Source organism: Bos javanicus, chromosome 17 (genome assembly GCF_032452875.1).
Source record: "Bos javanicus breed banteng chromosome 17, ARS-OSU_banteng_1.0, whole genome shotgun sequence".
NCBI lineage: Eukaryota > Metazoa > Chordata > Mammalia > Artiodactyla > Bovidae > Bos > Bos javanicus.
Window position 1 is genome coordinate 14,908,191 of NC_083884.1, and position 24,660 is coordinate 14,932,850.

General features: G+C 36.5%; 1 protein-coding gene across 1 annotated transcript in view; it reads right to left on the reverse strand.

Annotated features, from left to right (window-relative positions):
* Positions 1 to 435: 435 nt before the first annotated feature.
* Positions 436 to 24,660, reverse strand: part of SMARCA5 (SWI/SNF related, matrix associated, actin dependent regulator of chromatin, subfamily a, member 5) — a 38,936-nt gene continuing 14,711 nt past the window's right edge. The window contains exons 7-24 of the mRNA XM_061384099.1: positions 23,686 to 23,841; positions 23,456 to 23,587; positions 21,228 to 21,296; positions 18,508 to 18,617; positions 15,295 to 15,521; positions 13,619 to 13,740; positions 13,389 to 13,541; positions 12,033 to 12,165; positions 8,960 to 9,108; positions 8,650 to 8,769; positions 7,453 to 7,563; positions 6,999 to 7,112; positions 6,695 to 6,817; positions 5,833 to 5,965; positions 4,732 to 4,850; positions 4,098 to 4,310; positions 2,481 to 2,588; positions 436 to 1,709 (exon numbers count right to left, since the gene is read on the reverse strand). Of these exons, the coding sequence (XP_061240083.1) occupies positions 1,644 to 1,709; positions 2,481 to 2,588; positions 4,098 to 4,310; positions 4,732 to 4,850; positions 5,833 to 5,965; positions 6,695 to 6,817; positions 6,999 to 7,112; positions 7,453 to 7,563; positions 8,650 to 8,769; positions 8,960 to 9,108; positions 12,033 to 12,165; positions 13,389 to 13,541; positions 13,619 to 13,740; positions 15,295 to 15,521; positions 18,508 to 18,617; positions 21,228 to 21,296; positions 23,456 to 23,587; positions 23,686 to 23,841 (2,358 nt within the window). The 3' untranslated portion in view covers positions 436 to 1,643. The remainder of the gene's footprint in view (positions 1,710 to 2,480; positions 2,589 to 4,097; positions 4,311 to 4,731; positions 4,851 to 5,832; positions 5,966 to 6,694; positions 6,818 to 6,998; positions 7,113 to 7,452; positions 7,564 to 8,649; positions 8,770 to 8,959; positions 9,109 to 12,032; positions 12,166 to 13,388; positions 13,542 to 13,618; positions 13,741 to 15,294; positions 15,522 to 18,507; positions 18,618 to 21,227; positions 21,297 to 23,455; positions 23,588 to 23,685; positions 23,842 to 24,660) is intronic.

Sequence of the window (24,660 nt, forward strand, 5' to 3'; positions counted from 1 at the left end):
GTTTTCTTCAACCTTATATTTTCCCAATTATTTCTTCCAAAATACAGCCACCACTCTTAATAGCTTTTACATGCAAAGAGTAACCATTCCTCAATTTTGCATACATTAGATCCACAATTGTTATTTTAAGAATCTAAGGTGAGAAGTCAATGGGTGGGGTGGGGGTGGGGGCAAAAAACACATCACTCCACAAACTGCTATAAACACTGCATTTTGCTTGACACCGACAGCAACAATCCCACTTTTTAGAAGTAAGCAGTATTAGTAATATTATAGAAACCAGCATTATAAATAGAAATCTCAATTATGTGTGGGCTGATAAAAGCAACTGATATGGGGAGGAAATCTAAGGAAAAAAGATAGCATCCTAAGGGAAAAAAGTGAATAAAAATCAAATGAGGAACGAAAATTAAAGAAATGGAAAGAAAAGACCACTTAAGGATTATAAAAGTTATATTTATTCACGATGCTACATTTATTGCATTCCCTTAGAAAAATGGAGAACTATTTATGTACCCAATTTGCACATATAAAACTTTATACAAATTATGTGTAGCACATAAAGGCCTCTGGTACAGCTAAAATCCTGACACTACAATTTGGGTAATCCTGCTTCAGGGTCTCCAGTTTATCAAGTCTGTCCATAGAAAATAAAAACTGGAATTAAGTCATTCTTACTGTTCACACTTAGAAATTATTTTAAATATAATAAAATAAAATTTTCAATTACTCTAAAACCCAAAAAAGGTTAAACCGGAAGGGGATACATTTTGTTACCAATTTCAACAGTATGACAAATTGACACCTTATTTTGGCTGGGTCTTTTTAAAAACAGAAAAAAATCATCTTAAGTTTTGACATTATCTTTCCAAGTTGTGGCTGTTTCAGAAGGTAATTTGTCAAAAATATTTACCAAACAATTAAAAAAAATAATAATAATATTCCTTTTACAAAATGGTACAATAACACCTTAAGGAACCAGAAAATACTAAATGTCTTTGGCTATACAACTAAAAGGCCATTCTTCCAAACAGAATAGGGCATATTCATCACCTCAGAACTATAGAAACAGCGCAACAGAAATATGCATAGAATTTAATGAGAATTTGTCTTGCCTTTTTTTCCCATTCTACCCATGTAATAAGCAAGGAGAATGCAATGTACATAATCTTCCTGGATGAGACTCAATAGCACTACAAAGAAGATACCCAAACTTCTGCAAAGGCAAAGTGAATTAAAACAGTTACACAACTAAGTGAAGACGGAAGGGACAAGTGTTATCTGCAATTTTCTTTTTTTAACTTGTTTGCTTCCTTTTAAGCGTCACAAGTATAGAAATTATAGCTCATAAACAAAGTCACAATCCTCACAAATGGAACTATAATAGAAAAATAAATCAAATGAAACATTTATTAATAAATGAAGCCTATTTTATTACTTCAAGTGTTAATGATAAAAAAATTTCAGCACAGCTGTTGCATTTAAAAAAGTGAATCTACATACTATGTTTCTAGCTCGGTAAACAGATGAACCTGATGTCGTTGAATGACATAACAATTGAGCATTGTACAGTACATCTTATGAAGACCCGTAAATTAAAGAACTACTGGTTTAAAGTTAGTGATTATGAAACAAATATGTATTCATAGTTTCAGCTTCTTTTTTCTTCCTCGGCCATCAGGTGCTCCGTCCATTTTACGTTTCTGTGTCTAGAAACAAAGGAGAGGTTTCCTTCATCACAAGAGCGATATTAACATGAAATGCACCGGAAGACACATGATAGCACCTTACTAATACTGCCACTTGGTAACCAGTATTAATTTTCTTCACCCGAAGAAACTTAATTCTCTAAATGATCTTATCTACGTATTTTACTAACACAAAAATTTTACTGCTATCAATGAAGTAATGAGTAATTCACAATAAGCAACAGTAAGTCAATACACCAAACAAATGTACAACACATGCTTCGTATTTAAAAAAGCAGTAATGAGAAATACTTTGTGAGGTTACATGAACACCAGACTTTCTGCAAACGTTCATTTACTCATGACCCTGTAAGTTATTACTAAATAACAAAATGACTTTTTCTCTCATAATTTTTGCCTTCACAATGCTAAGAGATCGCTGAGGAAAGAAACCAAAGTTTAGAAGTGAACAGTAAAGGTTGTAAATGTCACTGCTTTCCTTATATTTAAATATTCTAATATTGTAAGCTGTAACCTCAAAGTCAGGTGTAAGCTCTTGGCATTCACAAGACAGAGCGTACCGAATTTTTACCAGTCCCCACACTGTGAATTACCATCATAACATGATTTCCCCACACAATGCAATCGTTCGTTTATACTTTTTAAGCAATTTAAGGTTATACTATCTACCAAAAAAAGACTAATGCATCAGTGATAAGCCAAGTAATGTTCAAATTCTTGAAAACAGGTTAAGTCCCCCAAGAAGGCATTTACACTTCCATCAGTACTCACTGAAGGCTTGGGTCCTCTTTTCTTCTTCTCTGCCTTCTCCTTTTCTTCTAGTTCCATATTTTCTCTTTCAATCAAGGTAATTAAGGTGTTACACCTCCTCTGGAGTTCCTAAGTTATAAACACAACTTTACATGATAAATCTGTATTCTCCATCTGTAAGTTTTCATGAATACAATTTCAAAACCAAAGGTACGTTTTAATAGCATAATATCACTTACACCCCCCAATATATTAAAATTTTTAAAGCAAAACTACTAATTTTCGTACACAATCCATGCGAGGGGGATTTAAAAAAAGATATGTGTGCATCTTCACTTCATTATTTAAGGCCATACTACCATATAGGACACAGCCAGGAAACATCTGCAACAGTACATATAGAGAGAAGGTAGTACGCTACATCCAGGTTCTGACTTCACTGAGACACATACACCAGAACGTTTTACAGATTGCTATGGTATGAATCTGCTTGGCTTATAGACAAAGATTACACCTCAACTGTTTCATCACAAGGGGAAGGGGCCATACACATATTATCATTTTGTATGTGTGCCTTAACATGAAACACATTAGGAAATAACACGGTTTTAAACCATGGTATTGTACCAGTAAATTAATGTGACACTGCATCTTGTTTCACTTACTATAAAATTACTCACTAACTATAAATTGTTCCTACTTTAAAAGATATAATACAGAGCTTATAGCAACTGAATCTGTCTCCTCTTACTGTATATTAATAATGCATTTAGAGTGCAACATTTCCCAACCTAGAGTTTCACAAAACACCAGCCTCCGATGACACTTAATGAAAAAAAAAACCCTTCAGTGGTCAAACACTTAAACTGTAAACTATCCCCCATCTTGAAGAGCAACAATGTATTTTAAATACACTGAGAGAAATTTTATTATCATAATATTGTTTAAACTTTGCTACCCCAGTAGATCTCAAAATTAAGACTACAGAACTGTTTTTGGCATGATTATCATCCTGAAGAACACAAGATGAAGCTAAAAATTCAACGGTGGTAAAATACCTCAGGGAAGAACAATTCATCAAAGCTAAATGTTTCTGAATTCTAATTTTAGGTCATAAAAATGGAACTTGCTGATCGAACCTAGCATTAAAACAGTCCAGTGTTTTACCACACTAAGCTCTTTTTAATTAACTGAAAATTCAGTATTCTGATGGGCAGATGCATGAGAAGTCCTTTCTTTATAAAAATGTGTATATTTACAAAAGCAAAAGTCAAATTTTAAATTGTGATCATCTTATTCACAAGTTAAAATTGATGCAACTTTTCCTTCTACTTAAAGCTTGATTAAACTTTACACAAAAAACTAATCCTATTGTATATAGTGATGTTAAAAGAAGTGCTATCAAACGATGGAAAAAATAAACTTTGTGACTCATGACATTAGGTTTATAACTGTGGAGGTGAACTGTTTCTTAAGGACTACTTTAACCTATGATACAAATAGCAATTTAACAAAAATTTACTTCAAAGATACACAAATTTTCTCTAATAAAAATTTAAAAGGTACCTTAAACAATATTCCATTATCTACTTCCTCTGAATTGTTTGCTTCATTCCACAAAAAGGCCCCAGTACTCACCATTGCAGTTCTGGACTTTAGAAACCAGTCGAATCTGAACTGAGGAGAGTTGCGAATGCACTGCCGCAGCTCATCATACACGTTTTCCTTGTCGAATCCAAGCTTGTGAAGCATACAGATCAGGAAGCGGTCTTCCTCCTCAGTGTAGTTTTTCCCTTTGTTAGTACCATAAGATATTCTCAGCTGATGAAAAGGTGCTTTGTACCGTCCAATCTATGAAAATCAGATTTCACATTATGTAAAATACAAATCCTATATAACCTATATTTCAAACTCTGTAAAGTTAGCTATAAATGTTGTATTTCACATCCATTTTCTATCCAAAGCACTTCCATCATATCATAACCTTTGTCCTGAAACAACTTTGGTCTTTATTATTCTAAAAAGAAATACAGACTCAGACTTTCTAGTACTATGTAGCAAAGAGCTAAATCACAGAGACTCTGACCCACATATACCAACTGAAATACTGACATAAATTCTGTTGAGAATGTCCATCAAGTTTGAATGCTGTTCTCTAAAGAAATTTTTAATTTTAAATCATTGCTTTTCCTTTTAAAAAGTTACTTTAACTCTTATACTTACAGACAGGAGTTATTTTATCAACTACAATACTTATTAATAGTCAAAGTACCTTCGTGTCAAGTGCTTTTTTGATACTAATTCTTCTCTGAATTCTTGCCTCTCCTCTTTCAATCTGAGCCATAATCTTTTCTATGTCCTGCAGCTCATTGCATCTTTCCCAGAACACAGCTGTAAGAGTAAAATTGGGCAAATGGGATAGGTGGAGAAAGGGAAGAAATATAAGTAACTTGTTTTTATAAATGCTCTATTTGCTAAGGATTAAGAAATGTTTCCCTTCTTCCCACATCTAACACTAGTAAGTCACACAATTATCTGTTTCCTTAACTGTAAAAAAAATAGTTAAGGTGAACTGCATGATTTATCTATCTCCCAACACTTAATTCTCTGCTCTTTTGAAATTTAGCAATCACCACAGCACAACTACACATATCCACTTGTCAACCCAACAGACTTCAGGAAACGCAGAATTATGTAGTATTTGAAAAGTTATAAAGAGAAATGAAGTAAAAAAAAAAAAAAGGCACAATTATTCAGTGACCTATTCTTGTTTTCTTGGTTACAGTTAGTTAACGAGGGTAAAAAAAAAAAAAATATTGATGCCATTTTAAAGAAGGGGAGATTTTCTAACTCAATTTTTAAAAAATAAAACAAGATACTAAGTTGTGGCAAATTTTAGCTTATCAAAACATCATTCATGGACTTCCCTGGTGGTTCAGAGGTTAAGACTCTATGGTTCCAGCCCAGAAGGTACGGGTTCCATCCCTGGCCAGGGAGCTAAGACTCCACACGCCACACGTGTGCTGCGCTTAGTCTCTCCGTTGTGTTTGCCTCTGTGTGGCCCATGGATTCTAGCCTGCATGCTCCTCTGTCCACGGTGATTCTCCAGGCAAGAATACTGGAGTGGGTTGCCATGCCCTCCTCCAAGGGATCATCCCAACCCAGGGATCAAACCTAGGTCTTCTGCATTGCAGGCACATTCTTTACCATCTGAGCCACCAGGGAAGCCCACATGCCTCATGTGTGGCCAAAAAAAATTTTTTAATTAAGCAAACAAATACATCATTCAGAGTTAGTTAAGAAAATCTCAACTTTCCAACAGCCCTCCAAAAGCCCGAGAACATTCTTATACCTATTAAAATAACAGAAGTACCTGAGTATTCAATGACTTCTTCTGGAGTTTTTCCTTCTACTTCTCTTGCTATATTTTCAATATCATCACGACCCCACTTCTCATTAGCTTTGATAAACTGGTTAAAATCTCTCTTATTCCAATTGGTAAATCCCTTCAAAGCAAAAGAAACAAAGCATATCATCACTGAGCTTGGGGGAAAAGCTATTAAAACTTTATCAATCCTGCTAAGTATTACAGAAAACTTTCAGCTGCTCCGAGTTCTAAGTTATTTTAAAGTGGTAACTATTCATATACATAGATGTGCACTTTAGCAATACATCATATACATTACTCAGACAGCCAAGCAACTAAGTCTGAGTGGGAGAGTAAGAAATGCTGCCCAAAAAAGTGACATTTTCACTGCACTTTCAAGGAGAACTTGTCAGGAGGAATGAACGTGAAGAGCAAACATATAAACCAAGTGGCAAAACGAAGTAATAATAAAGCTTTAAAGGTAGGTTAGAGCTAGATTCTCAAAGGCCTTGATTGACCTAAAGGATGTTTAAAAAAAGTACCAAGCAGATACTTGTAACTGAGGACAACGACGTAGTAAAAATGAGAAGACCCACAGGAAAGGGAAGGTGGGAGTGCTGCAAGAAAGGTGATCAAAGATACTGACGCTACAACAATAGATTTGGTGCAAATCTATCGTCTTCTCTTTCACCTCCACAACTCATGACAAGCACAACGTAGCATATGCCCATACGCCCATGCTTCATCTTCTCCAATTATTCCACTTCTGAAAGCAAAAACTTCACTTCTTTTGTTTATCCCCACAGAACCTAACAGGGTACCTTACAAAATAACCATTACTAAATCTGGTTTTGGTTGAAAGCTATACCTGCGTCAGAAGCTTCTCTTTCTCCTCTAACTCTTCATCATTAAGGGGCTCGGCTTCATCAATTTTCAGCTGTTCTTCCTTTTGTGCCTGTGCTGCATTTGGTAGGTCAGGATTTCGAGGGACCTAAAAATATACATATTTTTTCTATGTCATCGGCCAATATATTTCAGGAAATATGTGATGAACTAAACTCTTAACCAACTACATGAAATTTTACAAGTTTTAATCCAAGAAAATACATTGATATCATGCATTTAGTAAGTTAAAACAAATGAGATTAGTTACAAAGTGTTACTTCTGTTACCTTGTAACCAATTGTTTTTCTGTAATATAGAATTTCTTTTTCCAATAATTCAAATAGACGTGGAGGAAAGAACTGGAAATCCTGAACATTGGGTTGTTTTGGAGGTCGAGGAGCCTAAAAAAAAAAAAAAAAGCATTGTTTGTAAAAACAAACAAACAAAATAAACCTTTTTTGCTTTAAATCTATCTGAAATCTTTTTGCACTCTATAATACCATGACAGCCAATTCTCCAAGCAACTGAATGCACCTTCCATAATATTTAACAAACATCAAGCAAATTTTAAATGCTTACATTTAAAATTAACTTTTAAAAACTTTCAACAAAAGCTGAAGGAGGTACACTGCAAGAAACCACCCAAAATTTAATTCTCAATCTGATTTTACTGCAAGAATGTAAGAAGAAAAATAATTTGCATTTCCAATATTTTTAGGTATTTGTGCTCTGTCAACTCACCTTGGGTGCTTTAGGTTCACTGACGCGAAGAGCTTCCCTGAAATAGGCATCGACAGCATAGTTGGCTTTTCTTTCTCGTTTAGGAGGCTCAATCCACTCTGTGAATGCAATCTAGCCCATGGGAAACAATTCAAATCACCAACTTTTATTTTACAGTCACAAATCTTACACGAATGCAACTCCTACTGCGTACATCAATATGACTTACTTATAAATGCAGATATTCATAACACCCTAGACTATATGAGGCTAAGGACTAATGCAATTAATACACAAGAGGATGTCTGCTGCTGCCAAGTCGCTTCAGTCATGTCCGACTCTGTGCGACCCCATGGACTGCAGCCTACCAGGCTTCTCCGTCCATGGGATTCTCCAGGCAAGAACACTGGAGTGGGTTGCCATTTCCTTCTCCAATGCATCAAAGTGGAAAGTGAAAGTGAAGTCACTCAGTTGTGTTTGACTCTTAGCGACCCCATGGACTGCAGCCTACCAGGCTCCTCCATCCATGGGATTTTCCGAGCAACAGTACTGGAGTGGGGTGCCATTGCCTTCTCCAGAGGATGTCTAGTGAATAGCATAAACATTCAGTAATTATTTCCTGACCAAATTAATGATAATTGGGTGAAAAAAAGAAATGCTACAGACGGTATGCTAGAACTAAAATTAGGAGAGAAATGTAGATAAATATTTAGCCTAGAAAAAATTCAGAGGATATAAATGCCTAAATGTTAAAAGGGAAATCATTAGGTAGAATTATTTTCCTTCTGCCCTGCAGGTATTTTCTAATTTCACTATATAATATCAATTAGGAAGGAAATAGCAATTTAGAAATTAGGAACTTCATCCCTTTAATAATTAATAGCCAATTCTGCTTAGGGGGGAAAAAAAAAAACAAACCTAAGAATGTTGTGACAAATTTTATTTTTGGCAATAGTTTTAATTTCCAAATATGCCAAATTACTATAATCATCCCACACAATATACTTTACTGTAACAGTATACATAAAATTTTAAAACATTTCAGCATTTACCAACTGAAAATTTGGCATTAAATTTAACACACAAATGAAAATAATTTAGATGTGAGTAAATAGAAACGACTGCTGTTTGAGATAAGGCATCACACCTAACACTTAAATTCCAATTTTCAAGTAAAATATTAAGTCTTAAAGTAACCAAAATCTCTTTATAAATTACCTTTTGTTTTTCTCTATAATCTTCTCCTTCAAAGTTATAAACACTCGACTCTGTATCCATTGTGAAATTTCTAAGTGAGCTTTCACCCATCTTGGAGAGCTTTTCATTCATCTCTGCAGTCTAAGGAAACAAAAGAAACATCTTTGTAGATTTGAGAATTTTATAAAAGCACAAGAACTATAATCAAAATGAATTGGACTTTATAGAACATAACTTCTGTGGAAGTAAAAGTGTAACTTACATAGCTGTTTCCTCAGTTCTGGTTTAAAATATTTTATATACTAAAATAATCATTTAATCTGCATCTCACCTTCTTTGCACCTCTTTCCAAAATCCCATCAATATCCTCATCAGTAATCTCACTCTCCTTTGAGGCAAACACGTGTGTTGCCCCATGCCTTATCATTTGAAGCATTTCATCTTTCCCAATTTTGTTCAGATTCTGATCCACAAGTCTCCCTGAAAAAAGATGTTGATGTGTAATGTTAATTAAACTTCTGGAATTTTAAATGTTAGATAAAAGCCCACATAATTTTACCTCAAACATTAATCATTTCTGTTTATTCACATTTGATAATTTTCACTTTTACATAAAATGCCAAATTTTAAGTTGTTAATATTTAAAATATTTCTTAAAGCTTACATGTTATGTAATGAAGTCTACTGAATACCATCTCAATAAAATATATTCTCGTGTGAGAATAACAGTAATTTGGGATATCTGAAAATCAAATTACCAAAACCTAGATGAGAGTATTATAAACACCGGAAGTTTCTGATAAGCAGAAACTGATTAGTATTATTACTAATAATCCCAAATCAGCCTTTTCTACTTAGAAAATGAAGTACAAAAACCTTCTTCACATTGCCAAACTTCTAGAACTATTCACATATACTTGTGTTTCAATTTTCCTACTTCAACCAACTTGTAACGAGTGGATCAAGATGCAAGGTGTTTTCTGGGGCCTTAAATCCTTGTATCATGGTTTTAGGTCCCTCACAGAATACACCATCAAATATCTGTGACTTTCAAAGTTAAGACACATCTTCAATACAAAGAATATGATTATTGAAAGCTATCTCAATGCTACAAAAATGTTCTTAGGCTTACAGGAATTACTTTCCTGTTGGTGTGAAGGAACTTTTCAGACTTAAGTACTTCTATGTATTTCCATATTTTTTATTATATCCCTTAGTACACCAAACACAGCCCAGAGGCATACACCGAAGGCTTGCTGTTTGACTAGTATGTCTATAAATGGGATTAACAAAGCTACTAGCACAAATTTGTTCCAAAATTTGCCCTAGAAAAACCCAAAATCAAAAGACTGTTTTTCTCAGCTGATTGTAAAAGAATGTTTTTTAACCTTTAAAAAAAAGAAAAAAAAAAAAGGTGTTTCAGAGATGAAAATAACTGCCAACAAGAACCACAAGGCAGATGTCTTTCTAAAACCATGGATGAATGTGAGGACCATTATATCACTCGTGAGAAATTTCACTGTTTGGCAGGCCCCAGAAGTCCCCAGAGACTTTCCTAATTAAACATTTCACTGTAATAATTTATACAGCTTTTGATACCCTAGATGAGTCACTTCCTAGCTGTATACATGATAGACAAGCAACTCACTTCTATCTCTGATGCCAACCTCCAGCTGGCATGAAGACTAAAGAATACTCTGTATTTAAATATTGAACACATTGCCTGGTACAAAATAAGCCTGTTAAGCAATTATTAACAAAAATAACTAACAGTATTCAATCATGTATTGTCTTTATGTATACGACACACGGCTAACTCTATGGATGGCATTCAATTCAGTTCAGTTCAGTCATGTCCGACTCTCTGTGACCACAACGACTGCAGCACGCCAGGCCTCCCTGTCCATCACCAACTCCCAGAGTTTACTCAAACTCATGTCCATTAAATCACTGATACCATCCAACCATCTCATCCTCTGTCACCCCCTTCTCCTCCTGCCTTCAATTTTTCTCAGCATGAGGGGCTTTTCAAATGAGTCAGGCCTTTGCATCAGGTGGCTGAAGTACTGGAGTTTCAGCTTCAGCATCAGTCCTTCCAGTGAACACCCAGGGCTGATCTCCTTTAGGATGGACTGGTTGGATCTCCCTGCAGTCCAAGGGACTCTCAAGAGTCTGCTCCAACACCACAGTTCAAAAGCATCAATTCTTCAGCGCTCAGCCTTCTTTATATAGTCCAGCTCTCACTCTCACATCCACACATGACTACTGGAAAAACCATAGCTTTGCCTAGACGGAAAAGGAATGTCTCTGCTTTTTAACATGCTGTCTAGGTTTGTCATTGCTTTTCTTCCAAGGAGTAAATGTCTTAATTTCATGGCTGCAGTCACCATCTGCAGTGATTTTAGAGCCCAAGAAAATAAAGTCTCTCACTATTTCCATTGTTTCCTCACCTATCTGCCATGAAGTGATGGCACATTAAGGGATATCAAAGAAATGTAACACTCCCTTCCTTACATGGAGCCTAAGACCCTGGATGACGAAACCACACAAACAAATGGAGCCACCAATAGAGAACATACAGCCCCCCTGGCAGCCCAGAGGTTAGGGTTCTGGGCTTTCACTTCTCGCCCTGGGCTCAATCCCTGGTTGGGGAACTGAGACTCCACAAACTACATGGCCAAAAAAAAAAGTTCTGATGTACAGAATTTTCTAATTTCAACAAAGTCCATTTGGACTTCCCTGGTGGCTCAGACAGTAAAGAGTCTGCCTGAAGTGCAGGAGAGTCAGGTTCGATCCCTAGGTTGGGAAGATCCCCTGGAGAAGGGAATGGCTACCCACTCCAGTATTCTCGCCTGGAGGCTGCAAGGGCAGAGGGCCTGGCGGGTTGGTCCATGGGGTCACCAAGAGCTGGACAGGACTGAGCGACTAACACAACACGACAGTATACCTCTTGGCTTCAGGGACAGAGAAAATGTATTTGGCCACAACACAATTTGCGAGGGAAAGACACCACCGTGGGCCAAAGGTTGAGGGTTTGTTTTCACTTTTAGATTTTACATATCCCATCACTAAAAGATCTATCTCAAGCTTCATGAAAACACAAATGTCTTCCTTGAAAGCTCATGTGGCACGAGAACCTGAAGTTCCCTTCCATTCATCCAAAATAAAATCTCACTCTCACCTTCTAGTCCTACTTACATAAATGTTTATTCTGCGTCTCACTCTCACTCAATTACAAACCTTGAAAGTAAGAACACTGGTTGGTTTCAGTCACCTTTGTATTCTCAGCACTAAGAACAACGCCGGGCATCTGTGGCTGTTCAATAAATAATTTTGAACTAGAAAATCCAGGGGGAAAGTGCTATCAATTCAACTTGGTAAATGTTTAAAGTCCTAAGGCTCACCCTGCTGGATGACGATTGAATCCAGTCTGAGTTTCATCTCAGCACGCTCCACTATTCTTTCTTCTACAGTGTTATCGGTTATGAAGCGAAACACTCTGACTGTCTTGGTCTGTCCAATTCTATGTGCTCGGTCCTAGGAAAATAACTAGGTTACTTTGAATCCAGTTGAAAATTCACATAAATAACATTTGAATGTGTATCTTGAGAAACAAAATGAAAATATTCTCAAGTACAATATGGTTTTAAAAATATGAAACAAAACACTGATGAGTTCATATTCATTAGCATTTCATTAACAGTTCCTAGTCTCAGTTTCAATCAAATTTATCAGTTATCTCACAAGAAATCCTTCCAGAAGTATAGAACATGTTGAATCTGTGAGGAACTACCATATTAATTTTACTAGGTTAATGGAAATAAAATATACATCATGTCTTCAGACAACACAGACAAAATTATAATCTTTAAGTATGACAATAAAACTTTTTTTTAAATTTTTTAAGTTTAAATTCAAAATGTTTTTCTACTAAATCAAATCTAAATTTTCACAATAATTAGGGAGGAAAAGTGACATAAATAAACTCCACAAACAATATAAAACTCCTAGTCTACACAGTACCCAATCAACTACATATAGGAAGTCAAACTAATTTGAATTCCATTTTCTGTTTCACTTCTGTTAAGTTCAGAAAACACATTCTTATAAAGCATCCCTATTTCTAATTGATCGATTTCCCCCGGCCACCTTTACAAAGAGTCACAGGATGAAAGTGGCCAACAAGAAAAGATATAAACACCACACGTCAAGTTATTAGCAGTACCAACTTACAAACTTTTATGTTTTGCTATTACTCTATAGATCCATAAGTTTTCTCAACATAAGAACATTTCTCTTGATCTGGCCAAGATAGTCAAGATGCATGGGCCTAAAATTTTAAACATCAAACGTGGCAGGCAGTTTAGCAGCTCCCCAAACCTGTTTACCATCCCTCCAAGACACAACTATAGTATCAGTTACCAACTCCTTCGCAGTAAGTTATACTATGTGATTGAGTGCTGGCCAATCGAAGTGGGGACACTGTCAGTTCTGACCCATGAAAAATTCCCTGGGCAATTCCCAGTTTTCTCTCCTGATGGAAAGGATATAACAGGACTCTAAGGTCCTAAGATATGGCAGATGTAAGATGGAAATACCCTGATTTAGATGGATGATCACTTGCAAAACACCCTCAGTGAACTATTAGGTCAGAGAAAATACAATTCTATTGGATTCAGTCACTGACATTTGTAGACTGCCCATTAGCTCACTTTAACTGAAACATCTATTAAGCACGGAGTATATTTGTTGTCTCTTACCATAGCCTGAAGATCTACTTGGGGATTCCAATCTGAGTCATACAAAATCACAACATCAGCAGTAGCAAGATTGATGCCAAGACCACCAGCTCGTGTGCTTAACATAAAAACAAATTTTGTGCTGTTTGGTTCATTGTATGCATTGATGGACTCCTAATGACATAAAATAAAAGTCAGAAAAGTATTTTATCTGATAATTTTGTAACCTCTGCTCCCCAGATTTTACTCACTTGTCTCTCATCATGGGGTGTCTGTCCATCCAACCTACAGTACTCATAATTCCTCCACATGCAATAATCTTCCAAAATATCCAATACCCTGGTCATCTGACTGAAGATCAGTACTCGCGAACCTGTTGGCAAATGTAACAGACCATTATCAGAAGGTTCAGAAGTAAAAAAAAAAAAAAAGTATTTAAATTTACTGCTAACCAAAACCAAGACTAACCAATTACCCCTTCATTCCAGGTAATGTAGTTACAAGGATAAAACTACACATTATTATTCAAGTCAGTCACTCCCCACATTTTTCCCATCAAGGCACAAACAGAAAAGGGCAGTATTTATAAAACACACTAAGGTAAACAAGAAAGGCTATCTGCCTCTGGCCTGGGAAATCTTGCCATCCCAAAGACATCTTTATATCCCACATACTTAAAAATGACCCTCCACCACAACAACCCTTCCCTGTGCAAGGCCCAGGCATCCCTTGACACACACCCAGTACCCTGACTTCACGCAAGTTCTGAAGACCCACTCCAGATGGAAGGACCATCCAGCTGTGCCTAACACCTGCACCATCATCCTTCATTTAGGCCACAACGCAAATTATCCAATACTCCCATTTCTTTAGCCAGCTGCACAATGCCTTCAGTAGGATATGAGACGACCAGTGGATCATTTTGGAAAATAATTATGAAACTACCTTGTCTCAGAATCTGAGGCTGATACTCTGCTCATGTTCCACGTTCTCATGCCCTAAATGCGCAAGGATGCTCAGCAGTCTCCTACCCACTCCTTGCCACCCTTCCCTGCACTCAAGTTTCTTCAGTTACTCAACTTTTAAGGAAAGTATTTTAGAAAATACATTTCCCAAGAAAGGTATAAAAAGAAAACAAATTCACTGACAACTCTAACAATGTTTTCAACAGTCAATATCCTAAAACAGAGTTATCTACTGGTACAATTATCATTCTTATCAAAATATACAGAGAAACACAAATGGAGAAATTTGAAACCTGTGTACTTCATTTTATAGAATGAAAAATTTGTTCATGAAATGCCTTGATATCTGGGATACAGTTCAAGAGTCCAAAAGGAGGAAACAGGTGCAGTACAGATGAAAACAAGCTGTGCCACTAGCTTACAACTGCTGAAGCTGGCTTCATACTAAACTCGCTCTACACTCATGTAATTTAAATAGATCTGTACACATACTCATTTTCATATAAAAAGTTAGCATATTATAAATAAAACTGTTTTGGGTCCATGCATATAATGTTTAATTAAATTAAAAATACACATAAATAACTGAAGAACACCACTATGAACACACCAACACCATCTATCAAAGGCTCTGTGAACTGTATATGAGTGGGAAGGGCACTCTTGGCATATTATAACCAAAAAAATGGTATTTCTAGGGAAGTGTATAGAAAATGAGAATTTCCCCTCAAAAATCCAGTGAGTTTGACTGCCCTAACTACAGTTCACTTTCTAAAAAATTTGAGGCTTAAAACTGGGGGGTTGGCAGGGTGGGGTGTGAAGCTCAGATTAATGCACAGGAGTTTTTCAATGTCCCAAACTTCAACCTTACAAAGTGCCAGTGCAGGGGAGCTCCCTCACTTTAACATCACAATCTTAAAAGTTTCCACTACTTCTTCGTTTGATACCAGTAACAGAGGTACCTTGTTCTTTTAATTTAGGGAGCAGCTTGTCTAACACCACCATTTTGCCACTGTTGGTAACCAGATGCATGTCCGTTGTGTAAGGAGGACCCGGTTCAGCCCCATCAAAGAGATAGGGGTGGTTACAGCACTTCCTCAACTGCATCAGAATGTTCAGTAGCCGCATTTTGTCCATCTTCCCTGCAGAGTTCAGTATATCTATATCCTTCATCAATATCCGAGTATACCTAGTGAAAAGAAAACATTTTAAAGAAAAACATCGATGGCTCAAATGTTCCTGGATGGGTCCCTGGCATTTTATATACTTAAGCCCATCTCAACCCCAAAATACCCATACGAAACAACACATCAACTTCTAATGTGCGCTTAGGAGTGTACCACCCGAACTTCTTTTTTCTTGTTTCTCTTTACTGTTCCCTCTCCCCACCTTCAGTGTCCTAATGTGCACCTATAATGCTTGGGCCTAGAGTCCCAAAAGAGTAAATTCATCTTCTTGGGATGAACTGAAACAAAACTATAATGATACAACATTTTTAAGTAATAATAAAGCCAAATTTTAAATATAAGTTTTAAACATAATTTTAATCTGTAGTCTTTCCCAAAAGAAGAATGCTACTATTCCATTATTATTCAATGTGGCCAAGGTAGCATTTGGGTAAGGAGGAAGTAAGAATTATGAGAGCATAAGGCATGATGATGAAAACAAAATTAATACAACAGCTTTAAATGTAAGTTAAAGTACATGGGCTGAGGGGAAAGAAGGGGGTAGTTAAGGTAAGGTTGGATTATGAAAAGCCTTGACTGTATACACTAGAAAGTTAGACATTATCCTAAAGGAAAGAGTGAGTGAAGTTGCTCAGTCATGTCCGACTCTTTGCGACCCCGGGGACTGTAGCCCACCAGGCTCCTCCATCCATGGGATTCTCCAGGCAAGAGTACTGGAGTGGGTTGCCATTTCCTTCTCCAGGGGATCTTCCCAACCCAGGGATTGAACCCAGGTCTCCTGCATTGCAGGCAGACGCTTTAACCTCTGAGCCACCAGGGAAGCCCAAAGGAAAGAGTAATCTGTCCAAATACCAAAGTTTCAGGACCCTGAATCCTCTGAGCAACAACTTAAATAACCAACCATCTATGCTTAACAACTCCAATTAGGAGGCACAAAATATTCAAGGCAGACCTTTCCAGCACAATTCTAATGTAAAATTCACCAATGTGGTTAATAAACTAAAAAAAAAGTTGCTTTACCTCAGCACCGATTCATGTCTTAATTCTGTATTTTAGAGCCACATAAGACAGGCCTAACTCTTTGCTACTCTATTAAAACCTTTCAAAATTTTTGAGGACATTTAAAACGGGCTGCCTTTTGCCCATTTCTCTGCCTTTTATCTTTTCTGTCCTTTTACCAACAACTCCAGCCCCTTGAAAATACTTATCAACGTTGAGCACTGAACTGAACATACTTGAGATGCATAAGAACAGAGTGGCTAATTATTTCCCTCCTCTGAACACTTAAGTCAGCAGTTTCTAGCCTTTTAAGATTTCATACACCCATAAAACTTAAAAAAGGAAAACAGAAAAAACAAAAATAACAGAAATTTACAAGGTTTACAACTTCCTTCAGTGCAGTTCAGTTCAGTGGCTCAGTAGTGTCCGACTCTTTGCGACCCCATGAATTGCAGCACTCCAGGCCTCCCTGTCCATCACCATCTCCTGGAGTTCACTCAAACTCATGTCCATAGAGTCAGATGCCATCCAGCCATCTCATCCTCTCTCGTCCCCTTTTGTCCTCCTGCCCCCAATCCCTGCCAGCATCAGAGTCTTTTCCAATGAGTCAACTCTTCGCATGAGGTGGCCAAAGTACTGGAGTTTCAGCCTTAGCATCATTCCTTCCAAAGAACACCCACGGCTGATCTTTAGAATGGACTGGTTGGATCTCCTTGTAGTCCAAGGGACTCACAAGAGACTTCTCCAACACCACAGTTCAAAAGCATCAATTCTTCAGCACTCAGCTTTCTTCAGTCCAACTCTCACATCCATACATGACCACTGGAAAAACCATAGCCTTGACTAGATGGACCTTTGTTGGCAAAGTAATGTCTCTGCTTTTCAATATGCTATCTAGGTTGGTCATCACTTTCCTTCCAAGGAGTAAGCGCCTTTTAATTTCATGGCTGCAGTCACCATCTGCAGTGATCTGGGACCCGTTTCCACTGTTTCCCCATCTATTTGCCATGAAGTGATGGGACCAGATGCCATGATCTTCGTTTTCTGAATGTTGAGCTTTAAGTCAACTTTTTCACTCTCCACTTTCACTTTCATCAAGAGGCTCTTTAGTTGCTCTTCACTTTCTGCCATAAGGGTGGTGTCATCTGTATATCTGAGGTTATTGATATTTCTCTCGGAAATCTAGATTCCAGCTTGTGCTTCTTCCAGCTCAGCGTTTCTCATGATGTACTCTGCATATGAGTTAAATAAGCAGGGTGACAATATACAGCCTTGACATACTCCTTTTCCTATTTGGAACCAGTCTGTTGTTCCATTCCAGTTCTAACTGTTGCTTCCTGACCTGCATACAGGTTTCTCAAGAGGCAGGTCAGGTGGTCTGGTATTCCCATCTCTTTCAGAATTTTCCACAGTTTATTATGATACAACTTTCTTAGTATGCCCTATTTAGGTGCTTTCAAAATAGCTACCATGTGTCATTACTGTAATTTCACAAAAGGACATTTTAATCTAACCTAAAATAAAACATCAGCTCAAAATGGACTTATAAACTAAATAAATATAGCTTTCTGAGATAAGAGAAAGCACTTAAGTTTTCTCAGACTTCTACCATCTCTGACTTCATCAGGGACTAGCATGAGCCCATGGGCCAGTATTTATGACCCAGAAGGTTAACCACATGTCTCAAGTCTGTGCCACCATGGTTTCTTTTTTAAAAACCCATGTAGAGGGCTTTACATCCATCTCTGTTAAATGCCAAGCTTAACTTTTGAATTCATAAACTTCTCAAGCTGATTCTGTCATCTTTAAGAAAGACTTTGTATCATAAATTTGATTAGGAAGTCCTAGGTTCTACATCTGGGAAACTGTTCAGGCTGAGTGCAAACCAGCAAACTGAATTCCTTGACAATACAAGTACAAAAGCAAAATACAAATGAAAGTTAGTGAAGAATTAAAAGGATGATTTCAAAAACATCTCAAAACACATACCATTCCCTTTGCATTTTGCTGAGACCTACATAGATTTTTACTTCCTTCTTTGGAGGTAAACTCTTTTCAACATCAGCCTTAATTCGACGGAGGAGGAATGGACGCAAAACCTTCAAAGAGCAGAAAGAAATGGAGATGACCTTTACTGGTAACGTAAGTAATATTTCAGGATCTTAAAAGCATCCATTAAATACACAGAAATGTGCCTTCTTGAATATCAAAAGATTCTTAGGACTTCTCCCTTCCAAATATATAATTTATTATTACGGGCTTCCCAAAGAGTATATTAAGATGACTATTCAATATATAATAAGTAAACACTTGATACACTTGTCATAAAGTGTAAAAAACAATAGTAAATTTTAAAGATATTGTCAACATTCACTGCCTTTCAAATTTAAAACCAGTCACTTAAGAAAAGGCTAGGTCCACATTATGATGTCATCATATTCCCTAATTTATCTTTTTCTTATGGAAGTAGACAATACAACCCTCCCAGTCACTATCCCCCTGCCTTTCTTCCCAAAGGTGACCAATATTCAGTTTTTAACGTCATACATAAGTTTTGATGGTTTTTAACTTTATTTATATATAAAGACTCATAGTATATGCCCAATTTATATCTGGTTTCTTTTATACAATATTATATTTGTGAGACATACCCCTGTTGTATATAGGTAATTAATTTTCATAAAATAATTGTAAGACAGGTATAAAGCAAAAGATATCCTTTTATTTTTATCTTCCTTTCTATTTACCACTAGCTTATAAAAATGTGATCAAACAACAAAAATTGATGAGAAAAACAATAAGCAACACTTCTCGAATATCATCACGTAAGGAAGCTAGTGGAGCCCAACCAAAAGCTGGCACCAACTGCCAGCCATGTGAGTGAGGACCTTCGGCCCCCCTGGCCCTCTTCCAGAACTGTCCATGTACATGCAGCTGGGTAAATCCAGGTAAAATCAGCAGAGAACTCACTCAACCAACTCATAAATTCTGCGGTTATTAAAAATATGCACAAGTTAGGCTTTGGTGTGGGATTTCTTGCAACTAAAGAAAACTCATTTAAAGAATTCTCTCATGCCCAAGTACACCATGTGATTGTGAATACACTCTTTCATTACAAGACACAGGAGCTACAGTGGGAATCTCAGGACAGCGTGGAGAGGCAGCTACCAGACCTGTACCCCCTGATTTGACAAGCATCTTCATGCTGCTATGTAAATAAAATAAACAAATGCCAAAACTGGGATTCTGTTGTGCTTTGGTATGCTTTACCTACATGTACCTATCTATTTATTAAGCAAAGCCTACACATTCACCCCACAACCCTCTGAACAAATACATCTAAATTGAGTGCTTACATGCTTAAATGCCATCTAAACTGAAACAAAGGTGTCTAGGAGACCATTATCTTCAAATATGTACAAAATAAAATTTCAGTACACAGAACTTTAGAGAACCTTAAAATTAATTTATATACAAATATTTGAACACTCAAAAGTTTTTAATTTTTTCCCCTTAATCAAATATGCACTTTGAGCCAGGCATTATGCTAGGGATACAAAAGCAAACGTAAGACACATCCTGCCTTTGTGTTTACAATCCAGAGGGAAAGCATTTGTAAAGGAGTCATTTCAGTAGCCTGTGCAAAGTCCCATAATGTTAGAATACTGGATTATTAAAGACAGGCTACAGAGGAGCCTCTAGGCTGGCCTCGGCCTGGGTACTCATGGAGAAGGTGACATCACCACCAAGTCTTGGCTGAAGTATTATTCGTAAAGGCAAGAAAGAGAATACTAGATGTGGAAGAAAAGATAAGCAAAGACACTGAAACTAGGACAGTGGTTACAGAACACTGACAGTGGGGTCAGCAATTTTAACAAAGTAAAGCTCAATTAAGAAGTGAAACAGAAGTTGGAGAACATTATTAACAGAAACATTACCTCTGTGGAGGAGGAGCGATTTTGTCCCACAGGACATGTTTCTAGGGCCTTGAAACATTTCTCACTGTCACAAATGAGGGCATACTACTGGCACAGAGTGAGCAGAAGTGTCCAGGATGCCGCTAGTGAACAAGAAAATCACCTTCCCCATCCTCCAAAAACTGCACCAAAATGTCAACACCAGTTGAGAAACCCTGAGTTACGTCATGAAAGGCCTTGTATGTAATGCTCACATGCTTTATCCTGCTGGTCTGGGTATTATAACCTGGGGTCTGTTAGAGAAATTTCTATCTTCCTACCAACTTTCACTTGTGAATCTTCACAGGAAGGAACAAGGCTGTATTTTACAGCAAAAACATCAACTCTGTTCACACTGCACTATTAGCAGTTGCTTGTACACAATCAATTGATTTAAGAACAACAGATGGACCTTTAGCCTTTCGGAAGCAAATCTGTTAGATTCTCCTATGGCAGGAAAATACAACTAAAGCTTCCAGAACTTGTTCATATTAAGTTCTTATGCTACTTCACTGTACGTTAACCCACTGTATGTTACTTAATTAATTCACAGTTAGAATTTCACCCTAGGCTCTAAGACTTAAACTGCCATACATTACCCCCTCTTCCCATCATAAGTACTAAAGTGGGCAGATTCAAACAGATTTGACTCTAAAGCCACTGTGCTTTTTGTTAACAGAAAAGCAATATACTAATCTGTATCATTTTTCCCATTAGAAACATGCTTTTTTAACCCTACTCCAAAATACTTACCATATGAAGTCTCTCAACTAACTTTTGATCCCCAAGGCAATTATTTGTATCAAACCAGGAATCAAAGTCCTAGATTAACAAACAAAAAATACATTAAGATTAGAGTAATAGTAACTTTATGTGTGTTCAGTTGCTAAGGCGTGTCCAACTCTTTGCCATCCCATGGACGGCAGCACGCCAGGCCTCCCAGCCTTCACTCCCTCCCAGTTCGCTCAAATTTACAGCCATAATAGTAACTGCAAATACCTTATCATGCTAGGTTATATAGCATATAACAACTTCTAAATTAATTTAATATTTGAATTGTGAACTGCAAAAATCATTTAGTTCCTTTTTTTTAATGTGTGTTATTGTTAGCAATTCATTTTAGAATCATGTATTTCTTAAACATCAAGATGACAAGTTTCAAAGTGAAAAGAAAATAATTGGAGACAGTTTTGTAGATATGAAAATCAATATTTCTGAAAAAAAAAATATGCTTGTTTCAGAAAAATCTTAAAAGTTAAAACCACTTTACAGTTTGCTAAGATCACTCATACCTCAAACACAAGGTTTCTAGAGCAATGCCAATTTTTGTTAAACTTTCTAAAAGTAAAATTGAGAATACAGACATTTCTTTAGTGTTTGGGTAGGATTTGAAAAGGACAGTTTCCCTAGCTTTACCTCTTGAGCAAGTTTATTATATACAGCTGGCCCTTGAACAACACAGAGGTTAGGAGCACCAACACTCCATGCAACTGAAAATCCACACGTAACTTATAGTTGGCTTAACCACTGCATATCACGCAGAACTTAGTATTTACTACTGAAAAAACATTTTTGTGCATGTGGACCCACCCACTTCTATTGTTCAAGCATTAACTGTATTTGCTTTATTAGTAAACATAATCTTAGAATTGTGTCAACTAAAAGTTTTAACAGAGATTATTAAACAGATAAACACGTCAATGTGGTAAGAAAAATTATCTCAAAAACAAAAATCAAAGTAAGTAAAAGCAGAATTAAAGTAGCTGGCTGACACTGATTAAATTGCCTTTCAAGAATACAATCTTCTCAAAAAAATTTTAAAACGTAAAAATAATAAAATCTACTCTTAAAATGATCCTTACATAACACACCCAATCAAAACTAACACCTTTTTGGAACTTATTTGAATAAGCTCTTCAAAGCCACACACACACACACACACACACACACACACACACTCCAGAAATGGGAGCAAAGGTTCAAAAATGAAGTCGAACCTGACAGAAAACCAAAATTACTAATTGCATAGACTGTCAACATAATTTACACTTTAAGTACAACCAAGAGTTCAATTAATTAACTAACCATTTCTATCATCACAAATAACCTATCAAAGCTAAGGATTAGTCTCTATGCTTCTTAGACCATAAGAAAATATGGCTAGACAGACTTCACCAAATTTGAAGGCCATTCTGAGAAGAGGCCATCCTAGGGACTTAAAACTCAGGCAACAGGAAGTACCCAAATTCACTTGGGGAAGAGCCTGAGCACCGCCTTAAGAAATAAAGCAGTCCACCTAGAGCAGTGTCAGGCCAACATGACCACCCAATAAGAATGCGAATTTATGACATTCCAGAAAGAACAAGCCATGACTTCAAAAATGAGACTGAAATCAAAGGCACAAAAGTAAACTCTCAGGATGCAAACAAAACTTGGTAGGTTACAGGAGGCTAACTACCTAAAAGTGTGAAAAAGTAATGATTATCTCAAGCAGTACGAAAAGGTAGGCCAAATTATTTAATTCTTCTGGTTTTACTGAGATAAACTGACAGCTCTGGATGAGGTTTAAAGTGTACAGTGCAATGACAATGTTTAGAGAACATCCATCATTTAATACAGATATACAATTTTTGATAAACAGAAAAAATATTGTGTATATTGGATTTATTGTTACTTACTTTTAGTCATTATTTACTCTTAACAATGTTCATATATAACATGTAGCAGTGTTACATTTATCATGCTGTACATCTCAAGTACTTAATGATCTTATAAGTGGAAGATAAATAAGTACAATAAACTTTGCACCTCTTAACTGCCTTCATCCAATTCTGCTTCTCCCCTGGTTCCCACCTCTGGTAACCAAAATTCTGATCTCTTTCTATATAAGTTTGTATGTTTCTTGAAGCAGGCCAGTTCTATTTCAAAAATATTAAGTATCAAAAAACTACTCCAACCAAAAAATAATAAGAAATACTTACATCAGCTGAATTAAAGACATCTGGTAACAAAAAATTAAGAAGTGACCAAAGTTCATGCAAGTTGTTTTGAAGAGGTGTTCCAGTTAATAATAGTCGATTTGTAGTCTTGAATTCCCTCACTATTTCTGACAACTGCAAGAACCAAATTCATCATTAGAATGAATAGTCTGCATATTGATCAAATTCTAAATGAAGGCACAAATGATTTTCAAATCTAAATATCAAATTACCTTGGATTTTTCATTTTTGATCCTGTGAGCTTCATCAATAACTAAGTACCTCCAGTTAAATTTTTTAAAAACAGACTTCTCTTTAATAAGCATTTCATAAGAAGTTACACATACATCCCATTCTCCTGGTAACAAAACATCTCTGACAAAAGCAGCCTGTTTAACAAAAGAAAAAAAAAATTCCATCATGCAAAAATAAACTACACATTAAATTTACTGTTAACAAGAGCATGGGCCAGGGGCAGGGGGCGGGGGTGGCGGAATAGTAAAAAAGAATTAAGAGTTATCTATAGTACACAAGCAGCTAGAACTAGCTCAAAGTAACTTCATTAATCCTATGTCACAGCCATGTAATAAGTAACTGACAAAATTCTTTGGTGCAGAAGTCAATAAGACTAATTCTTAAAATGTCTTATTTCCACAATTCCACTAAGTGTTGAAATTTTTTGGACACAGGTTTAGGAAAGGATAAAGAGTTTTCTGACATAAAGATACATAAGGACTAAGGACTAAAGATTAGTTTGCAGTAAGCATTTTCATTTACTTTAAGTTTATAGATCTATTAAGACATTGCTATGAATTTCCTCATTTTACAGGTGAGGAAACAAAGGCAAAGACTGGTTAAACCTCTGGGTTTCAAAGCACAGTAAGGATTCTGTAACTTAAAATACCCAAAATAACTAAAAAGGGAGAAAAGAAATCTAGAGTCATCACTGATAGCTGAATGAAGGGAAAACAAAATTTAATACATAGTCCTTCAATACAGTATAAGTCCATTTTTTAATCCAAATTTTATATTCTTAATAGTGTCAACTATTTCCATTGTTGGTGGTGCTATTTTAGTCGCTAAGTTGCCTAATTTTGTGACTCCATGGACTGTAACCCACAAGGCTCCTCTGTCCACAGGATCTCCAAGGCAACAATATGGAGTGGGTTGCCATTTCCTTCTCCAGGGGATCTTCCTGACTCAAGGAT